This window comes from Triticum urartu, chromosome 1A (assembly GCF_056163025.1).
Source record: "Triticum urartu cultivar PI428250 chromosome 1A, HENAU_Tu73, whole genome shotgun sequence".
In the NCBI taxonomy this organism is placed as follows: domain Eukaryota; kingdom Viridiplantae; phylum Streptophyta; class Magnoliopsida; order Poales; family Poaceae; genus Triticum; species Triticum urartu.
Window position 1 is genome coordinate 33,680,113 of NC_141873.1, and position 19,070 is coordinate 33,699,182.

Consider the following 19,070-nt stretch of genomic DNA (forward strand, 5'->3'; position numbering starts at 1 on the left):
CCTCTTCTTTTCCTCTCCTCTTCTTCTTTCTTTCCTCTTCTTATTTTCTTCTTTCCTATCCTTCTTTTTCTAAAATTGTAATTTTTGCATATATAATTTTTTTCTAAAATTGTAACTTTCTATATAAAACTTCCCTATTGGGAGGGGGAGAAGATCGAAGAAAAAAAAGAAGAAAAAAAAGAGGAGAAGAAGAAAGAAATAGAGGAGAAGAAGAAAAAATAGAAAAGAAGAAAGGAATAGAGGAGAAGAAGAAAAAATAGAAAAAAATTCTATTTTTTCTTCTTCTCATCTATTCCTTTCTTCTTCTCCTCTTCCTTTTCTTCCTCTCCTCGTCTTCTCCTTCTTCTTCTCCTTCTTTCTCTACTTATTTTCCTTTTCCTTATTTTACTTTTTCCTCTCCACTAACATAAAATGCACTAACCTAAAATGCAACAAACATAAAATGCACTAAAGAGGCTCAACTAACCTAAAATCAGTGATAAAATGCACTAACCTAAAATCGATATCTACTAACAACTTAAAAAAATTAATACATATATGAAAAAATGCATATATGAAAAAAAAAACATCCTCATATCATCAACAGAAAAAAAAACATCATCATATCATCAATAGAAAAAAAACATCATCATATCATCAACACCATCATATCATCAACCTAAAGGGCGCCGGCGCGAGGCGACGACGGGCTCAGGGCGGCGACGGGCTCGGGGCGGCGACGGGGCGGGGCGACGGCGGCGGGCTCGGGACGGTGCGACGGCGGCGGGCGCGGGGCGACGACGAGCTCGGGGCGACGGCGCGGGGCGACGACGTACGGGCTCGGGGCGGCGACGGGGCGGGCTGGGGCGACGGCGGGGCGGGCCGACGGTGGCGGGCGCGGGGCGACGACGGGCTCGGGGCGGCGACGACGACGACGAATGGCCTGGGGGCGTCGGGGCGAATGGGAGCGGTTGGCCAAAATTTTACAAGTGTTGGCTTATATAGCCAGAGCAATGGTCCCGGTTCGTGCTACGACCCGGGACTAATACTCCCTTTAGTCCCAGTTGGTGCGACGAACCGGGACCAAAGGCCAATTTTCGGCAGCCGAAAGGGCGGGAAGCGAAGGCCATTGGTCCCGGTTGGTGGCACCAACCGGGACTAAAGGGGGGCAATGGTCACGGTTGGTGCCACCGTGACCAATGCCACCTTTAGTCCCGGTTGGTGCCACCAACCGGGACCAATGGCCTTGTGCTGCATCGCTAGCTGAAGTTTAGTCCCACATCGCTAGCTGAAGGGCGCCGACACTGGTTTATAAGCGCTGGTGTGCCTCCCCATTCGAGCTCCTCTCTAATGCAGGCTTTCGGGCCTAAACTTGCTACTGCCTGTGGGCCTATTGGGCCTTCTGCGGGCCTGAATCCTAGCCCATGTAGGGTTTCTAGTCGTATTCAGGCCGTGGAGGCCCAGTAGGAGGCATTTTTTTTGTTTTTTTCTTTTTTATTTCTACATTTTTTTGGTTTTTTATTTTTTTATTTCTACTTAAAACCAAATACTTACTGTTTTTTAGTGATTTCTTTTTGCTTTCAGGTCACAAAAATTATAAACTTTCTGTTACTGCCATTAGTTTTAAATTTTAAATAGTTTAAATTTGAATTTTTAAAAATTTGTGTGAATCACTAGTTTATGAATAACTTTACTATAAAAATAGAATTTTTTTCTATTTATTTTTTATTTCTACTTGAAACTAAATACTTACAGTTTTTTAGTGATTTCCTTTTGCTTTTAGGTCACAAAAATTATAAACTTTCTGTTAGTGCCATTAGTTTTAAATTTTGAATAGTTTAAATTTGAATTTTTAAAAATTTGCGTGAATCACTAGTTTATGAATAACTTTACTATAAAAATAGAATTTTTTTTTCTATTTATTTTTTATTTCTACTTACAACTAAATACTTACAGTTTTTTAGTGATTTCTTTTTGCTTTTAGGTCACAAAAATTATAAACTTTCTGTTAGTGCCATTAGTTTTAAATTTTGAATAGTTTAAATTTGAATTTTTAAAAATTTGTGTGAATCACTAGTTTATGAATAACTTTACTATAAAAATAGATTTTTTTTCTTGTTTGCTATTTATTTTTTATTTATACTTACAATTAAATACTTATAGTTTGATTTTAGGTCACAAAAATTATATTCTTTTTGCTATTGAAGAATATTATAGTTTTATTTTAGTTGATCATAACATAATATTTTAATTGATTGTTTTTATTTTCATAAAAGTTTTGTAGTTTATTCTGTTTGCTATTAATTCATTCTTTGAGCTAAATGACTCTGAAATTGGAAAGCATTTCAAAATGAACTCTGAAAAGGTTGAAAGTTGGCATGGTATCATCATTTCACCCACATAGCATGTTTCAAAAAGTAGAGAGGGTTACGACAAAAACTTTATACACTTCGTGTACAAAATGGACAATCAATTTTGAAGTATCAAAGTTTCGAACCATAAGACATGAAAGCATTTCAAATGAACTCTGAAAAAGTTGAAAGTTGGGATGGTATCATAATTTCACCCACATAGCATGTGCATGTACAAAATGGACAATGGTACCATGTTCGTCTGTTACAAATTTGGCATGGTATCATCATAATAGTTGCGGGAGGAAGTCTTCACTTTTTCTTCACTTGTATCATTTGCTTATTGCGCCGTAACCATGGATAATCTTCATTGTTTATCAGGATGATTGGGTCAGCCTTGACATTGAAGGGAGGAATTTCATGAAACTTTTCATAATCTTCAGACATGTCTGTCTTGCCATCCACTCCCAGGATGTCCCTTTTTCCTGAAAGAACTATGTGGCGCTCTGGCTCATCGTATGATGTATTCGCTTCCTTATCTTTTCTTTTTCTCGGTTTGGTAGACATGTCCTTCACATAGATAACCTGTGGCACATCATTGGCTAGGACGAACGGTTCGTCAGTGTACCCAAGATTTTTCAGATCCACTGTTGTCATTCCGTACTGTAGGTCTACCTGTACCCCGCCGCCTAACAGATTGACCCATTTGCACTTAAACAAAGGGACCTTAAAATCAGGTCCGTAGTCAAGTTCCCATATGTCCACTATGTAACCATAATATGTATCCTTTCCGCTCTCGGTTGCTGCATCAAAGCAGACACCGCTGTTTTGGTTTGTGCTCTTTTGATCTTGGGCGATCGTGTAAAATGTATTCCCATTTATCTCATATCCTTTGTAAGTCAATACAGTCAAAGATGGTCCCCTGGACAACAAGTACAACTCATCACAAACAGTGTTGTCACCTCTGAGACGTGTTTCCAACCAACTGCTGAAAGTCCTGATGTGTTCACATGTAATCCAGTCGTCGCACTGCTCCGGGTGTTTGGAGCGCAGACTGTTCTTGTGTTCATCGACATACGGGGTCACCAAGGTAGAGTTCTGTAGAACTGTGTAGTGTGCTTGAGACCAAGAATATCCGTCCCTGCATATTATTGAGTCTCTTCCAAGAGTGCCTTTTCCAGTCAGTCTCCCCTCATACCGCGATTTAGGGAGACCTATCTTGTTAAGGCCAGGAATGAAGTCAACACAAAACCCGATAACATCCTCTGTTTGATGGCCCATGGAGATGCTTCCTTCTGGCCTAGCGCGGTTACGGACATATTTCTTTAGGACTCCCATGAACCTCTCAAAGGGGAACATATTGTGTAGAAATACGGGCCCCAGGATGACAATCTCATCCACTAGATGAACTAGGACGTGCGTCACGATATTGAAGAAGGATGGTGGGAACACCAACTCGAAACTGACAAGACATTGCGCCACATCACTCCTTAGCCTTGGTACGATTTCTGGATCGATCACCTTCTGAGAGATTGCATTGAGGAATGCACATAGCTTCACAATGGCTAATCGGACGTTTTCCGGTAGAAGCCCCCTCAATGCAACCGGAAGCAGTTGCGTCATAATCACGTGGCAGTCATGAGACTTTAGGTTCTGAAACTTTTTCTCTGGCATATTTATTATTCCCTTTATATTCGACGAGAAGCCAGTCGTGACCTTCATACTGAGCAGACATTCAAAGAAGATTTCTTTTTCTTCTTTCGTAAGAGCGTAGCTGGCAGGACCTTTATACTGCTTCGGAGGCATGCCGTCTTTCTCGTGCAAACGTTGCAGGTCCTCCCGTGCCTCAGGTGTATCTTTTGTCTTCCCATACACGCCCAAGAAGCCTAGCAGGTTCACGCAAAGGTTCTTCGTCACGTGCATCACGTCGATTGAGGAGCGGACCTCTAGGTCTTTCCAGTAGGGTAGGTCCCAAAATATAGATTTCTTCTTCCACATGCGTGCGTGTCCCTCAGCGTCATTCGGAACAGCTAGTCCATCGGGACCCTTTCCAAAGATTACGTAGTGTAAATCATTGACCATAACAAGCACGTGATCACCGGTGCGCATGGCGGGCTTCTTCCGGTGATCTGCCTCGCCTTTGAAATGCTTGCCTTTCTTTCGACATTGATGGTTGGTCGGAAGAAATCGACGATGGCCCAGGTACACATTCTTCCTGCATTTGTCCAGGTATATACTTTCAGTGTCATCTAAACAGTGCGTGCATGCGTGGTGTCCTTTGTTTGTCTGTCCTGAAAGGTTACTGAGAGCGGGCCAATCGTTGATGGTCACGAACAGCAACGCCTTAAGGTTAAATTCCTCCTGTCTGTGCTCATCCCACGTACGTACACCATTTCCATTCCACAGCTGTAAAAGTTCTTCAACTAATGGCCTTAGGTACACATCAATTTCGTTGCCGGGTTGCTTAGGGCCTTGGATGAGAACTGGCATCATAATGAACTTCCGCTTCATGCACATCCAAGGAGGAAGGTTATACATACATAGAGTCACGGGCCAGGTGCTGTGATTGCTGCTCTGCTCCCCGAAAGGATTAATGCCATCCGCGCTTAAAGCAAACCATACATTCATTGGGTCCTTTGCAAACTCATCCCAGTACTTTCTCTCGATTTTTCTCCACTGCGACCCGTCAGCGGGTGCTCTCAACTTCCCATATTTCTTTCGGTTCTCACTGTGCCATCGCATCAACTTGGCATGCTCTTCGTTTCTGAACAGACGTTTCAACCGTGGTATTATAGGAGCATACCACATCACCTTCGCAGTAACCCTCTTCCTGAGGGGCTCGCCGTCAACATCACCAGGGTCATCTCGTCTGATCTTATGACGCAACGCACCGCATACCGGGCATGCATTTAGATCCTTGTATGCACCGCGGTAGAGGAATACAGTCATTAGGTCATGCATGTATCTTCTCCACCTCCAATCCTAGAGGGCATACGACCTTCTTCGCTGTGTATGTACTGTCGGGCAATTCATTATCCTTTGGAAGCTTCTTCTTCAATATTTTCAGTAGCTTCTCAAATCCTTTGTCAGCCACAGCATTCTCTGCCTTCCACTGCAATAATTCCAGTACGGTACCGAGCTTTGTGTTGCCATCTTCGCAATTGGGGTATAACCCTTTTTTGTGATCCTCTAACATGCGATCGAACTTCAGCTTCTCCTTTTGACTAATGCATTGCGTCCTTGCATCGACAATGACCCGGCGGAGATCATCATCATCGGGCACATCATCTGGTTCCTCTTGATCTTCAGCAGCTTCACCCGTGGCAGCATCATTGGGCACATCGTCTGGTTCCTCTTGATCTTCACCAGCTCCCCCCGTTGCAGCATCACCGTATTCAGGGGGCACATAGTTGTCATCGTACTCTTCTTCTTCGCCGTCTTCCATCATAACCCCTATTTCTCCGTGCCTCGTCCAAACATTATAGTGTGGCATGAAACCCTTGTAAAGCAGGTGGGAGTGAAGGATTTTCCGGTTAGAGTAAGACCTCGTATTCCCACATTCAGTGCATGGACAACACATAAAACCATTCTGCTTGTTTGCCTCAGCCGCATCGAGAAACTCATGCACGCCCTTAATGTACTCGCGGGTGTGTCTGTCACCGTACATCCATTGCCGGTTCATCTGCGTGGATTATATATAATTAAGTGTCCAAATTAATAGAAGTTCATCATCACATTAAAACCAAAGTGCATACATAGTTCTCATCTAATAACATATAGCTCTCCAGAGCATCTAATTAATTAAACCATATATTGAAACTATGTAAAACATTTCAATGCGAAAACAAATGCGATCATAATCGCAACCAAGGTAACAATTGATCCAACGGCATAATGATACCAAGCCTCGGTATGAATGGCATATTTTCTAATCTTTCTAATCTTCAAGCGCATTGCATCCATCTTGATCTTGTGATCATCGACGACATCTGCAACATGCAACTCCAATATCATCTTCTCCTCCTCAATTTTTTTTTATTTTTTCTTCAACAAATTGTTTTCTTCTTCAACTAAATTTAACCTCTCGACAATAGGGTCGGTTGGCATTTCCGATTCACATACATCCTAGATAAATAAAATCTATGTCACGTTGGTCGGCATAATTTTCATAAACAATAAATGAACCAATAGTTATAAAGATAATATACATACCAAATCCGAATCATAGACAGGAAGAGGGCCGACGGGGGCGGATACCAAAACCATCGCACTATATAAGATGCAATAATAAATGTAAGAAAATGATACAAGTATCTATCTAAACATACAAGTAAGAATATTTTTCCTTTCAGAAAGAAGATAAGAACAAGAGGCTCACCATGGTGGTGTCGGTGATGAGATCGGCGCGGGTGATCGGCGGCAGTGAAGACGGGGACGGGGCGTGACGGACCGCTAAATCTAGACAAATCTCGAGGAAAATGGAGCTTGGAGGTCGAGCTTCGAGAGGAGAAAGCTTAAGTAGTGTGGCTCGGGCATTCCATCGAACACCTCATGTGCATAGGAGGTGAGCTAGAGCACCACAAAGCCCTCTCCCCCTCGGCCAGAAAAAACAGAGCACTGTGCTCTGCTCTTGCGCGAGGGGGTATATATAGGCACCTCATTGGTCCCGGTTGGTGACATGAGCCGGGACTAAAGGGGAACCTTTGGTCCCGGTTCAAGCCACCAACCGGGACCAATGGTGGTGGGCCAGGAGCGAGGCCCATTGGTCCCGGTTCGTCCCCCCAACCGGGACCAAAAGGTCCAGACGAACCGGGACCAATGGCCCACGTGGCCCGGCCAGCCCCCTGGCTCACGAACCGGGACCAATGCCCATATTGGTCCCGGTTCTAGACTGAACCGGGACTAATGGGCTGAGCCGGCCTCGACCATAGCCCTGTTTTCTACTAGTGTTAGGTATATGAGATTTGAACTAGTTGAATAATTAATATAACTAGTTTATTTTTAGTAAGAAAATTGTTGAACTAGTTTATTTAGGTATATGAGATTTGAACTAGTTCAATAATTAATATAACTACTTTATTTAGGTATATGAGATTTGAACTAGTTCAATAATTAATATAACTAGTTTATTTTTAGTAAGAAAATTTAGGTATCTGAGATTTGATGATCTAATTAAAATATTATTTGTTAATGAGTTTTTCTGTTTATTTAATTTTTTATATATTTTGAGTTTATATAAATGTTAGATTAATGTCGAATGTTAGATGAATTAGATAGAAAAGTTAAATATATAGTAATGTCAATTGTTAGAGATGAATATAGTTAGATATATTAATGTCAAATGTTAGATGAATATATATTTGGCTAGATATTAATTAATGTTAGATGGTAATAGGTGTTTAATGTTTCACCTATATGAACATAGGAAATGTCATCTGACGACGAAAAATATTTCATTATGTGCGAACACTGTGAAGACCAGCGCGGCCTGTGCGACAGAAATTTCCTTGTTGATGGTAGGCGCTTCAGCATCAAGCTAGATGAGACATTCGAAGTTGATACAGTAAGTCACTTTGTCAATTTTATTTGAATGCAAAACTTATGCTTCATTTGCTTCAACTTATAATTTTAAATTTTCACTATTCTACTAACGCATCCCCTGCCATGCAAGAATTTTTGTCTTGGATAAGATAGGTTTTAGTGCTATAGATGATATGGAGGTAAAGAGAGTTTACTTGAAGACGGAGCATGGGTTACTTTCAACGTCAAATTATATAATGGAGACACATACACCCATTTTGAATGCAAAACTTGGCAAGCACTATGCAAGGCTTATGCATTTGAGCCTGGTATGGTTGTCACCTTTGATATTCGTCCGGAAAATGATATTGAAGGTAATATAGACATCTGGGTCGATGTGCAAACGCCTCCAGTTCTACCATTATGTGAGTTTTTCTCAACCATGCATGCATATGTTTATGTCTTTGATACAGTTTATTCAAAAATAGTTGACAACTAATTTGTATTGTCAGCTTATTTCGGTTCAAGCAAACATGTTCGGCGCTTGGTAGACAGGACCTAATACTGCCCCGGGGCTCAACTAAACTGCGAGGAGATAAGTCATTATGTTTCATGGCTTGAGGATCTTAATACTGTCAAGACAATTTTTTTCCTGAACTTAGAAATGTTAGTACTCAAAACGTGCGATCAATGGTGATCGTATTGAACTACGGTCACATCTATAATCGAAAGATGGTAAGATTTTAACTATTTGTCCTTAATTAGTGCATCTTTTGCATACATTATTTTTGAAGCTAAACTTTCATTGCTTAGTATATTAATTACTATACGATGTTCTTCAACAAGGACTTTCGATGACAGTTGTGCCTCAGTGGATCGAGACTAAAGGTGACATGTCAATGGTTAGCTTACGGCCAAGATATCCTACATTGCACATGAGTGCATTCAGGATTTCTGAAAGCGAAGAATGCTTAATAGTGAAAGATTGGAGCAAAATTGTTAACAATCGCAGAGAAGTACTAGGGGGCAGTAAGGAGAAGCGCAACCCAAGATTAGGAGACAGATTCATCTGCATGCTCCAGTATGATGAATCAGGAGAGCTATACATGTTCTATGCTATTCTACCTAAGAGGGAGCAACACTAGTTCATGCTCTTAATTAGTGTCTCATGTTCGTGTCCTGAACTTCGATGTTGGTGATGATTATGTTGAACTCGATGATATCTTTGCTTCTGTTACAAAGTGAATGTTTCCTCTTTAAGCTAGCCAGTGTTGGTGATGATTAGATAGCTAGCGGTAATGACTATGATGATTAAATAGTTGTAATTAGACGACTACGATGATTTTTAGCTAGCTAGAGTTTATTTATTTATTAATATGCGATGATGATGATGATGATGACTACAACTCATTATAACGTAAAACAATCCTAAATTAAATTGATAACACAAATTTAATTGAAAAATACAAAATAAAACAAAAACCCACAAACATTTAGTACCGGTTGGTGTTACCAACCGGTACTAAAGGGCTCCCGGCCCCCGGAGCTGGCTCGTGCCACGTGGTTTCCCTTTAGCACCGGTTCGTGCTGAACCAGTACTGAAGGGGGGGGGGGCTTTAGTGCCCACACTTTAGTGCCGGTTATGGAACCGGCACTAAAGGGCCTTACGAACCGGTGCTATTGCCCGGTTCTGCACTAGTGATTCATAAGCAACATATGTTTTTCAACTTTTTTGAACACAAGGGTGTTACATATTTAACTCCATTTTTTCAACAGAATGTTTTTTATGCTACATTCCCTGAAAATGTGGTTCAAGTCAACTACAGTACTCTGTTTTTTTCAGTACAAATTCAGCAAGTGTACATAGACACACCCCCTGGATTTATGGTGTTTTATCCAAGCTCAATGTTGAATGCTCAGAATTACCCAATTTTTTACAACTAAATTGTTACAACTAAATTTGCTGCAACTAAATTGTTAGGGTTTCAAACAGTTCTTACCCAATTTGCTGCAGAAGTGGATGTCGTGGCATCTGGGAAGGCGGGTTATGGTAGATGCTCGCCGGGGGTGGGTGCTCCCTGTGTTGCACACGAGTCGCCGAAGTTGGATCCATCCACCGGGATGAGACAGAGTCACCGGAGTTTCGATTGTAGGCGGAGGCGAACATGTCCCTAGCGATGTGCGCCATTGGATTGAAGCAGAGAATCGCCCTTTGAGTTGGGGGTAGATGGAGGGAGGGGGGAGGTGGTGGCCGGTTCGCTACCGGCGGTGCTGCGGCGGCAGAACGACGGCGGATAATGGGCAGACCTTGCCACGGTCGCCGCCGCCGCCGCGCGATTCGCGGGGATCAGGTGGGTGTCTGTCTGCGGGGGTATGCTGCGTTGAAACACACACTGGGTTTCAACGGTCGGTCGCCTCAAAGCGCGTCGCACGTGGTTATCTGGTCGCGGGATCTGACGGCTGAGCACTGGTTGATCCAACGGCTGTCGAGGCGGTTTAGTTTCTCAACAAATCAACCGACCGATTTGTAGCACGCGCCATAGGAAAAACATACTCCCTTCGTTCCGAATTACTTGTCTTGGATTTGTCTAGATACGGATGTATCTAGACTCATTTTAGTGCTAGATACCTCCGTATTTAGACAAATCTAAGACAAGTAATTCAAAACGGAGGGAGTAGATGATAGATCCATCCGTCCGAAAATAGTGGAGGAGATGAAAAAGAAACGATTTGGTGAAGAAGACGTAGAGGCCGGCAGAACTAATCGACGAGGAGTAATTGTGTGAACGATGGCAGATGGGTCTACATGGAAAGTTGGAAGCGGGGACGGTTCATGTTTTGTTGCTTACCAAACACACTGTGTCATTATGCATGTTGTACAGTTGCTCATGTGGCACAGATGGCCCACTTAATGATGTGGATAGACTTCATGTAGAGATAAATATAGTAGTGAGGTGAACTTCTTAAGTATATAGGATATGCATTTTTTTTGTCTTAGTTCATTTCCAATATTCATGTTTCATAAAATGAAATCTCTAGAAATATATTGCAACAGATTTCCGCAACAACGCGAGAGGTGTCATCTAGTTTAAAACCGTTTTGAGATATCCAAATTTTAGGCTTGCTGTTGGAGATGCCAACCAACAAGCGGTATTACCTCCGAAACAACCAATATTAGCTAGATTATGAGCTATTCTATTTTGGTCGCAGACTAATTTCACATGAGTAAACTCTGGTAATGTCAAGTGATGCTTGATTTCACTCATCAAGTGTCCATAAGCAAATTGATTGAGCGAGTCCTTAAAAATATGTTCATCAAAATTTTAAAAAAAATGCATTCCTTTTGAAATCACGAACATTTTTCGAATTCAAGAACTGTTTTTGAATTCGATGAACATTGTTTGGATCCGTGACTTTGAGAATCAGAACTTTTCTCGAGATCTCGAAACAGCTGAGACTTTCTCACCAAAAAAACAAACAATGGAAACAGTTGAGACGCGCAGCACACGCAACCGGGCCGGGCCTTGGGCCCTATCCAGGCAGCTTCCATGTTCCATGTACCTCGAAAGGAAAAAAAAAACGTCCCAATTCCCCACACGCGCGGCCGCGAGCAGAAATCCCTAACCTGTCCCGACCCAACTCGCCGCCGCCGCCGCCGCGCCGTCGCCAAGGAACCCGCCGCCGTGTTGATGGCATCGGCGGAGGAGCAAGTCTTCCTTGGATCGAGGAACCTGTCGTATCACAGCGCCCACTACCCCGACGCTAGCGCCGATTGGGATTACCCGGAAGACCCAGGCGACCGGCGGAACGGGGTGGAGGTTGCCGAACTCCATGACCAGCCGGCGCGCATGAGCACCCGTGCGTATATCATGCATCTCCACTCTTCCTCTGTTCATGCCTCACTGGAATTCCTCTTACTGATATTGTTTCCGCCAACTCAATTATTCGTTGATCAAATATTTATTTGTCTATTGTCACCGAGCAGCAGATTCAGATCCATGTGAAGTCGCCAGGCGTGCCTTGGACCTCATGTTCCCGCGGGAGGAGGACAGCGATGACGTCTGGAGCACCTGGAGCGCGCGAGAGGAGGGCAGTGATGACGATGATGAGCAAGGTAGCCAATTCCCCCTACAGATGTGTTAAGTATCCATAGATCCTTGATTTACATTGATTGATTCTGTAGGAGGGGAAGAAGGCGATGGTAGCACACAGGAGAGCAGCGATTATGAAGACGACGGCGGCAATTGCCATGTGATCCTAGCCGAGACAAACTGTCCAGGTAGCTGCTGATTCTCTCACCAGATGAAACAAAAATACTCCTATATATTTATCTGCTGAGCTGTTCTACATCAATTCTTCAGGAAAGCTCTACCCCGAGAGCGAAGCAGAGGCCATAGAACTCAGATGGGCAGACAGGTTCTTCCAGCGGATTATAGAACACTCAAAGCTGTGCAAGGAGATTATGGACCTGGGAGATGATGATGAGACTCCTTTCCCCCCATCTCCCATGAAAGTGTTCCCTGAGGCAACAGCTTTATGCATCCTTGGGGCCAAATCCTGCCACCACCGTGTTTACAGGACCCATGACACTTCTACCAGTAAGCGCCATTTGCCTGCCATTCATTACTAGTAATTAATTCATCTCCTGTTGTGCTATCTATGTACTCTGTGACCAACTTGCTTTGTTCTCACTAATAATTGCAGCCCCATCAACTCTTGGATATCGTGAACCAAGTCATATGCTACAATTTTTCTCCATGCGTCTATCAAGCTTTGAAGCCTTGTATCCCATTAGTGTGTACGGAATATTCGCCATTCGGGATTACTTGGACCGGCGACGGAACTATGTCTTTAACCGTCCCAGGGATGATGCTGTAACAATTGAGAAGCAGGTAATTAAGACTTCATTTCCTCCCGAAGATATTATGCTTGTTTTTGTTTCCGAAATGGTTGGCTGCTGAATAATGATGTTCAACACTGATGTTTATGTTAGTTTGGTTCTTTGATTTGTCTCCTTCATTGCTTGCATCTATTAAAAGTTGTGTGAGGCCAGGTTAATTTACTTCTCCATCTTCAAAGGATCTGCTCTTTGTGTTGTTAAGCGGCCTTAGATGGATGATCACTTCAACCCATGAGATCAATTCTCCAAATTTGATATTGATTGTACTTTTTTTAACACAAACATACAGAACTGGTCATCTTGTTAATATATACTTTACATAGACATCTACTCTATTTCTTTGTCGCCTTTTGATTACGCATGTGCTATTAAGACGGTTATAACTCCCAATCAGCTAGATAGTAGAGGGGCATAGGGTAATGATTATGAGATCCCTAGTGATGATGTAGTCTAATATGTGATAATGTTGAGCAACTGACAAGATAAATCAGGGTAAAAAGAACACAATTGCATTAAAGTCGCATGCATGTCTTGCATATGCAAACAAATGTAAAAAAGAAAAGGCACCCTCAAGATGGAGTGAGTATCACTCACTAGTTAATTTGAACATGAGCATGTATATCTTTGAATTTGTTGTGTTGATACTTGCTAATGCATGTGGAAGTGGATATTGCTTATTAGTTCTAACAAGCTGTTAAATTGTAGGATTCTTTTGTCGTACCACTTTGTAGCCCTTGTCGAGGAATGTATGTATCGGATAAGGCTTTAGTAGAAGTTGATCTTTGGGTAAAGAAGGAAGGGGATGAATCAGATGACAAGCAACTACTTTCTGCCTACGCTGAGATTGATGTCCATGCTGAAGCTAATGTCATGTTTTATTCACGAATTTCTGGTGATAATTGCAATTTGGACTTAAAATACAAAGTCCTTTCAGAAAGTGTCGAGGCTGTAATACAAGTATATGCAAAGGTGGACCATCCTCACCATGTGAGGTTCACTGCTTTTAGCACCGGATATGATGACTATCCTCATCGTGGAGTTGTGCTGTTTGATGACAAATTATTTGGTCACGAAAAAATATTCCAGCATATTGTTGCAGTGAAAGCAAATGAAGAACTTCATGTTTTTTTAGAAGTGAACGGTTCAGTGTTCCAGTGGACTTTTCAAGACGAACATGTCGGAGCTGTTATTTCTCCTGATGACTCAGTCTTTGAGTATGGCCAGTTCTTCGTGAGGGTGATATTTGCTCCAAAGGATTGTCAGTGAAGCTCAGCTCCAGCATTCTCACAGTGTAGCCATTGGCTGAAAGCCTGAAGCTCATGGAAAAGTGTTGTTGCTTTTCTTGGTATTGTATATAAGTAGCAGCTGAATTTGTCTTCTTAAGCCCTCTTAGGCAGACATCAGAAGTACTAATTTTTATAGCCTGAAGCTCATGAAAACTAGAGAAAATTTCTTGACTTTTATGTGGCCTATCCTTGTAATATGACTGGTGGAAACCCAAACGTGTTCCAAGTGCATTTCCTCTGTTATCTTCTTAGTTCCACTATTTTCCTTATAATTTGGATACATCCTTATAATTTGTTTGCATGTTATGTTACTGTGTAGATCAAGATACCTTGACAAGTGGAAAAATAGTAGCCTGTTTAGTTCAAATCAAGTGTTTATTATACTGGGCTGATTTAGCTGGTGTATTTGCTGATTGAATCGAAGTAAAATTTATTATCTATTTTTTTTCCGAGCTTGCACAAGTTCTCTTGTTTTCATGATAAAACAGAAGTTGGAACAGAGCTGGAAATGTTTTGTACCATGTTAGAGCAACTCTAGTCTTCCCCTAAAATGTAATCCCTCAAAATTTGAGGGATTAAACTTTTTTGCACCTAGCCCTTCCCCTAAGACTTTCTTTTGAAAGCAAAGCATAGCTTTTATAACTTAACGGTGCTGGGGCAAATCGCCCAAAGCACAATCAGCCACATGGGCTGGAACGTCAGACTCCCACTCAACATAGAGGTTCGAGGAATACAAACGACCCAAATTTGCCAGTTCATGAGCTACAGAATTAGCAGTACGACGACAAAGAGAAATATCATATTTTGAGAAGCACAACTTCAGTTGATACTTCGTGTCTTCGATGGTGGCCGCAGATGCCGACGAGTCCACCTTAGTGAGGTCCAACGCCTCCTGCAACAACTTAGAATCGGTCTCAAAGACCACCCTTAGCATACCAAAATCAGCAGCAAGCGACACAGCCTGATGCATTGCAATTGATTCAGCAGCAAACGCATCCTGAACATTTTCGTGCCGTCCAGCACGAGCACAGACTATGGCGCCGTCCGTAGACCTGGCGACCACTCCCCAACCAGCATGATTCTCACCCGGAACAAGTGAACCATCGAGGTTAATTTTTATCATGTCCTCAACTGGTGCCCGCCATTGGTCTCTGCATATGGTCTAGGTGCTGGGAGCAAAAATCTGCATGTACTCCAGGACATTGCATCTAGTTCTTGTAGCCACCTCTGTAGCCGCCATAGGAAGCTCCCCTTCCCTTAGTTTGTTTCTGCAGCTCCACCAATGCCACCAAAAGGTTAGGATAAGCAAACGCTTCTTCTCATTCAGCCCCCATAAATAATCTAGCATAGCGTGCACTGACGTAATTTTCTCCAACTCCATTCTTTCTTGTTCGAGAGCAAGATCTCTCCAGACTACTTTCACTGATTTGCACTTAATGAACAGGTGAGCCCCGTACTCGTCACCACGTCCACAGAACAAGCACTTTGTGTCATCAACTGGAATGCCTCTCTTTAACAGGTTAGTACGCAGCGCCAAGGACTCGTGTTTTAATCTCCATGCAAACATCGGGATGTTCCTCGGGCACGGCAGTTTCCATAGACGCCTCCAAGAATTATCACTGCAGCTATTCAGATTTCCTGCCATAGACGTGCTAGGCCCCACGCCCCCCTGATTCTCCTGTTTCCCCAGCTGAACATGCAGCTTATATGCGCTCTTGACCGAATGCAGACCCTTGCTGTCATATTGCCAAGCTATGAAGTCTTGCACTCCTTCCCTCAACGGTATCTGCAAAATATGTCGTACGTCGTCCGGCCAAAAAGTTTCTCGCACTAGACGTTCGTCCCATCCCCCTGAGCACGGATCAATAAGATCGCTGACATACTCCAGCAAGTTTCCTCGCCTGGGTGTAATGACTCGCCGCGACCACGGACGTGGGATCCAGGGATCGGTCCAAATTCTAACGGACAAGCCATCTCCGATGCGCCAAATGTACCCCTCCTGTACGAGCTTCAGACCATGGAGTAGGCTGCGCCAAGAATAGGAGATGCCAACCTTTGGTGTCGCCTCCAGAACGTGACAATGAGGGAAATACCGAGCCTTAAGAACCCTGGCGCACAGGGAGTCCGGATTCTGGATCAGTCTCCAAATCTGCCTAGACAGCATTGCGATGTTAAAGCTGTGCATATCCCGGAATCCTAGCCCTCCGTGCGATTTGGACTTGGTGAGCTTCTCCCACCCTATCCAGTGGATCGTGTTCTCTTTATCTTGTTGGCTCCACCGGTATTTACCAATCAGGGAACTAATCTCCTCACAAAAAGTTTTAGTCAAGTAAAAGCACGACATAGCGAAGGTTGGGATGGCTTGTGCTACTGCCTTGACTAACGTTTCCTTTCCGACTTTTGCAATTAGCTTCTCCTCCCAGCCGTACACACGTCCAGCAATCGCTCCCTTAACGTATGCAAAGGCCTTCCTTCTGGATTTACCCACATGCACTGGTAATCCAAGATACTTCTCATTCCAGGCTTCACTATGGATCAGCAAAGTATTCCTAACCTCGCTTCTCACCTCTACCCGTGTATTAGGACTGAACATAATGGCAGATTTTTCAACATTAACGCATTGGCCAGAGCAATTCTCATATAGATCAAGGACGTCCCTTAGTGCAGCCGCTTCTTGTTGGTTTGCCCACTAATCCTCCCTGATAACTCAGCATCATGCAGCAACGCCGAGAGCCCCTCCGCGCAGATAACAAAGAGGTATGGTGACAGCGGGTCGCCTTGGCGTAGCCCACAAGATGGGCTGAATCTTTCTGTTAGTGCACCATTTATCTTAATTTGATATGTAACAGAAGTGACACACTTCATAATTAGATCCACCCATTGTCTCCTAAACCCCATCTTTCTCAACATAGCAGCCAGGAAGTTCCACTCAACGCGATCATACGCTTTGCTTATATCTGCCTTCACTGCCGCGTACCCTTCCTTGCCCTTCTTCTTGTTCAATAAGAAGTTTGACAGCTCATATGCAATCAACACATTATCCGTAATTAGCCTCCCCGGGACAAAGGCACTCTGGTTGTCCGAAATTATTTCTGGAAGGATAAGTTTCAACTGGTTAGTGATCACCTTAGACACCAACTTGTAAATGACATTGCAAAGGCTGATTAGCCTCAAGTCTTTGATTCTGCTCGGTTCCTTCACCTTGGGTATCAACACAACAACTGTATCGTTCCAACCTTCAGGAATTGTCCCTCCATTGAGAACCATAAGTACCTCTTCCACAATGCGGTCCCCCATAATATGCCAATGCCTTTTATACACAATGGAGGGCATGCCATCCGGCCCCGGCGCCTTTAGATCTCCGATATGATCCAGCGCAGCCTTTACCTCCTCCCGAGAGAACTCCGCATCAAGTATTGCATGCATACCAGCAGTGATCCGCGGATGAACTTTATTAATAAGCTCATTAACACGGTTCCCTGCCTGTGATGTAAAGAGTTCCTGAAAAAAGGAGCAAACATAGTTAGTCATCTCCTCTCCCTCCTTCACTTCCGAACCATCCTCTCGTCTCAACCCCTTCACCCCGTTCTTTTTTCTCCTCGACGAGGCAACCGCCATGAAATATTTGGTGTTCCTGTTGCCATCCTTCAACCACGAGACATGAGACCGCTGCTTTGCTTTAGTATTCTTCTTCTCTTCCAACTCTTCTACAACACACCGCAGCCGGGCCTCCTCACGAATTTTCTCTTCAGACACAGGGGCCTTCATACACCGCTCCAGATCAGTCTTTGCCTTCTTCAACCTTCCCTCTAGCTCTCCAACCACCTCCTTATGCCACTTCCGCATTCTGCCAGCTACTTTGCGCATCACAGTTGCCACACTAGCCCCACCTTCCGCCCAGCCTTCCTCCCACGCTTCTTGGATAATTTCAGTACATCCATCCTCTTGCAGCCACCAAGCCTCGAATTTGAACCCACGATCACCTCCTTCCGCCCACCTGGTATCACCTTTGGTATAAACAACCACTGGCCTGTGATCCGAGTGACGAGGTATTTCATTCACCATCGAGAAATCCGGGAACAACTCACACCATTTAGCATTCGCAGTGGCCCGGTCCAGGCGCTCACAGATATAGTTGTTCAGCTCCTTGTTGTGGTTCCGCCAAGTGAACTTATCGCCCCGATAACCAATGTCACATAGTTCACAACAAACCAAGGCCTCCCTGAACCTATCCATGCAGGCTTGGGGTCGAGTCACCCCTCCCACCTTCTCATCACACGACAGAATTTCGTTGAAGTCTCCTAGGTAAAGCCAAGGCCGGCCATTTTGATGTTGTTGGCCTAGGATTCTGATGGTCCTCCAGGTTTCATTTTTGCGCTCCGCAGCTGATTCCCCATACACACCCGTCAACCTCCAAACCACCCCATTATTCTCTGTAACATCCACATCTATATGTCTTCTCCCATAAGATCTCAATGCCACATCCACCCCCCTCCTCCAGAACATTGCAACCCCCCTACTCCTCCCATCCGAGCTCCAAGCAACCATGTGTGCTAACCCCAACCTTCAAGAATTGTCCCCTAAGACTTGATCCCTTCAAAAAGAATATTTTGCTACTTCTTCAAAACTATGGCACAATCATTATAAACAAATGCATCACATTTCAACACCAACTTAAACAATTTCAACAGCAAACATAAACATAGTTCTGTCAAAAGCCATTGAATCCAATAATATCATTGAAAAAACACCACATGGCACCTAGATCATCAAACTCCACCAAATCATGCACTCCCACTACTACTAGCACTCGGGTCGAACCTTGATCTTGCAAGATCTCTCCACGAATGATTTACCAATATGGTCTCGTTGTTTCATCCATTGTGCTTGCATCCATAAAAATGATAACACGCTCCTCGGCCTTACTCCTGGCGACTTGGTCCTCAGTCTCTATCGCAAGTCGGTGCTCTTCCATCTTCCTCTTGTTTAACTTCTCCTTGGTCTCCACTCGAAGTCATTTTCCTCAATTGCAAG

General features: G+C 43.5%; 1 protein-coding gene across 4 annotated transcripts in view; it reads left to right on the forward strand.

Annotated features, from left to right (window-relative positions):
• Positions 1-14,279, forward strand: part of LOC125531231 (uncharacterized) — a 144,188-nt gene extending 129,909 nt beyond the window's left edge. The window contains exons 2-7 of one of the 4 annotated variants that reach the window (XM_087545487.1): positions 11,622-11,708; positions 11,836-11,964; positions 12,034-12,129; positions 12,212-12,448; positions 12,555-12,742; positions 13,456-14,279. In XM_087545487.1, the coding sequence (XP_087401613.1) occupies positions 11,622-11,708; positions 11,836-11,964; positions 12,034-12,129; positions 12,212-12,448; positions 12,555-12,742; positions 13,456-14,016 (1,298 nt within the window). In that variant the 3' untranslated portion in view covers positions 14,017-14,279. Of the gene's footprint in view, positions 1-11,409; positions 11,709-11,835; positions 11,965-12,033; positions 12,130-12,211; positions 12,449-12,554; positions 12,743-13,455 lie in introns of those variants that run through there. The other 3 variants (XM_087545493.1, XM_087545478.1, XM_087545481.1) reach the window with 3 other exon arrangements.
• Positions 14,280-19,070: the final 4,791 nt, after the last annotated feature.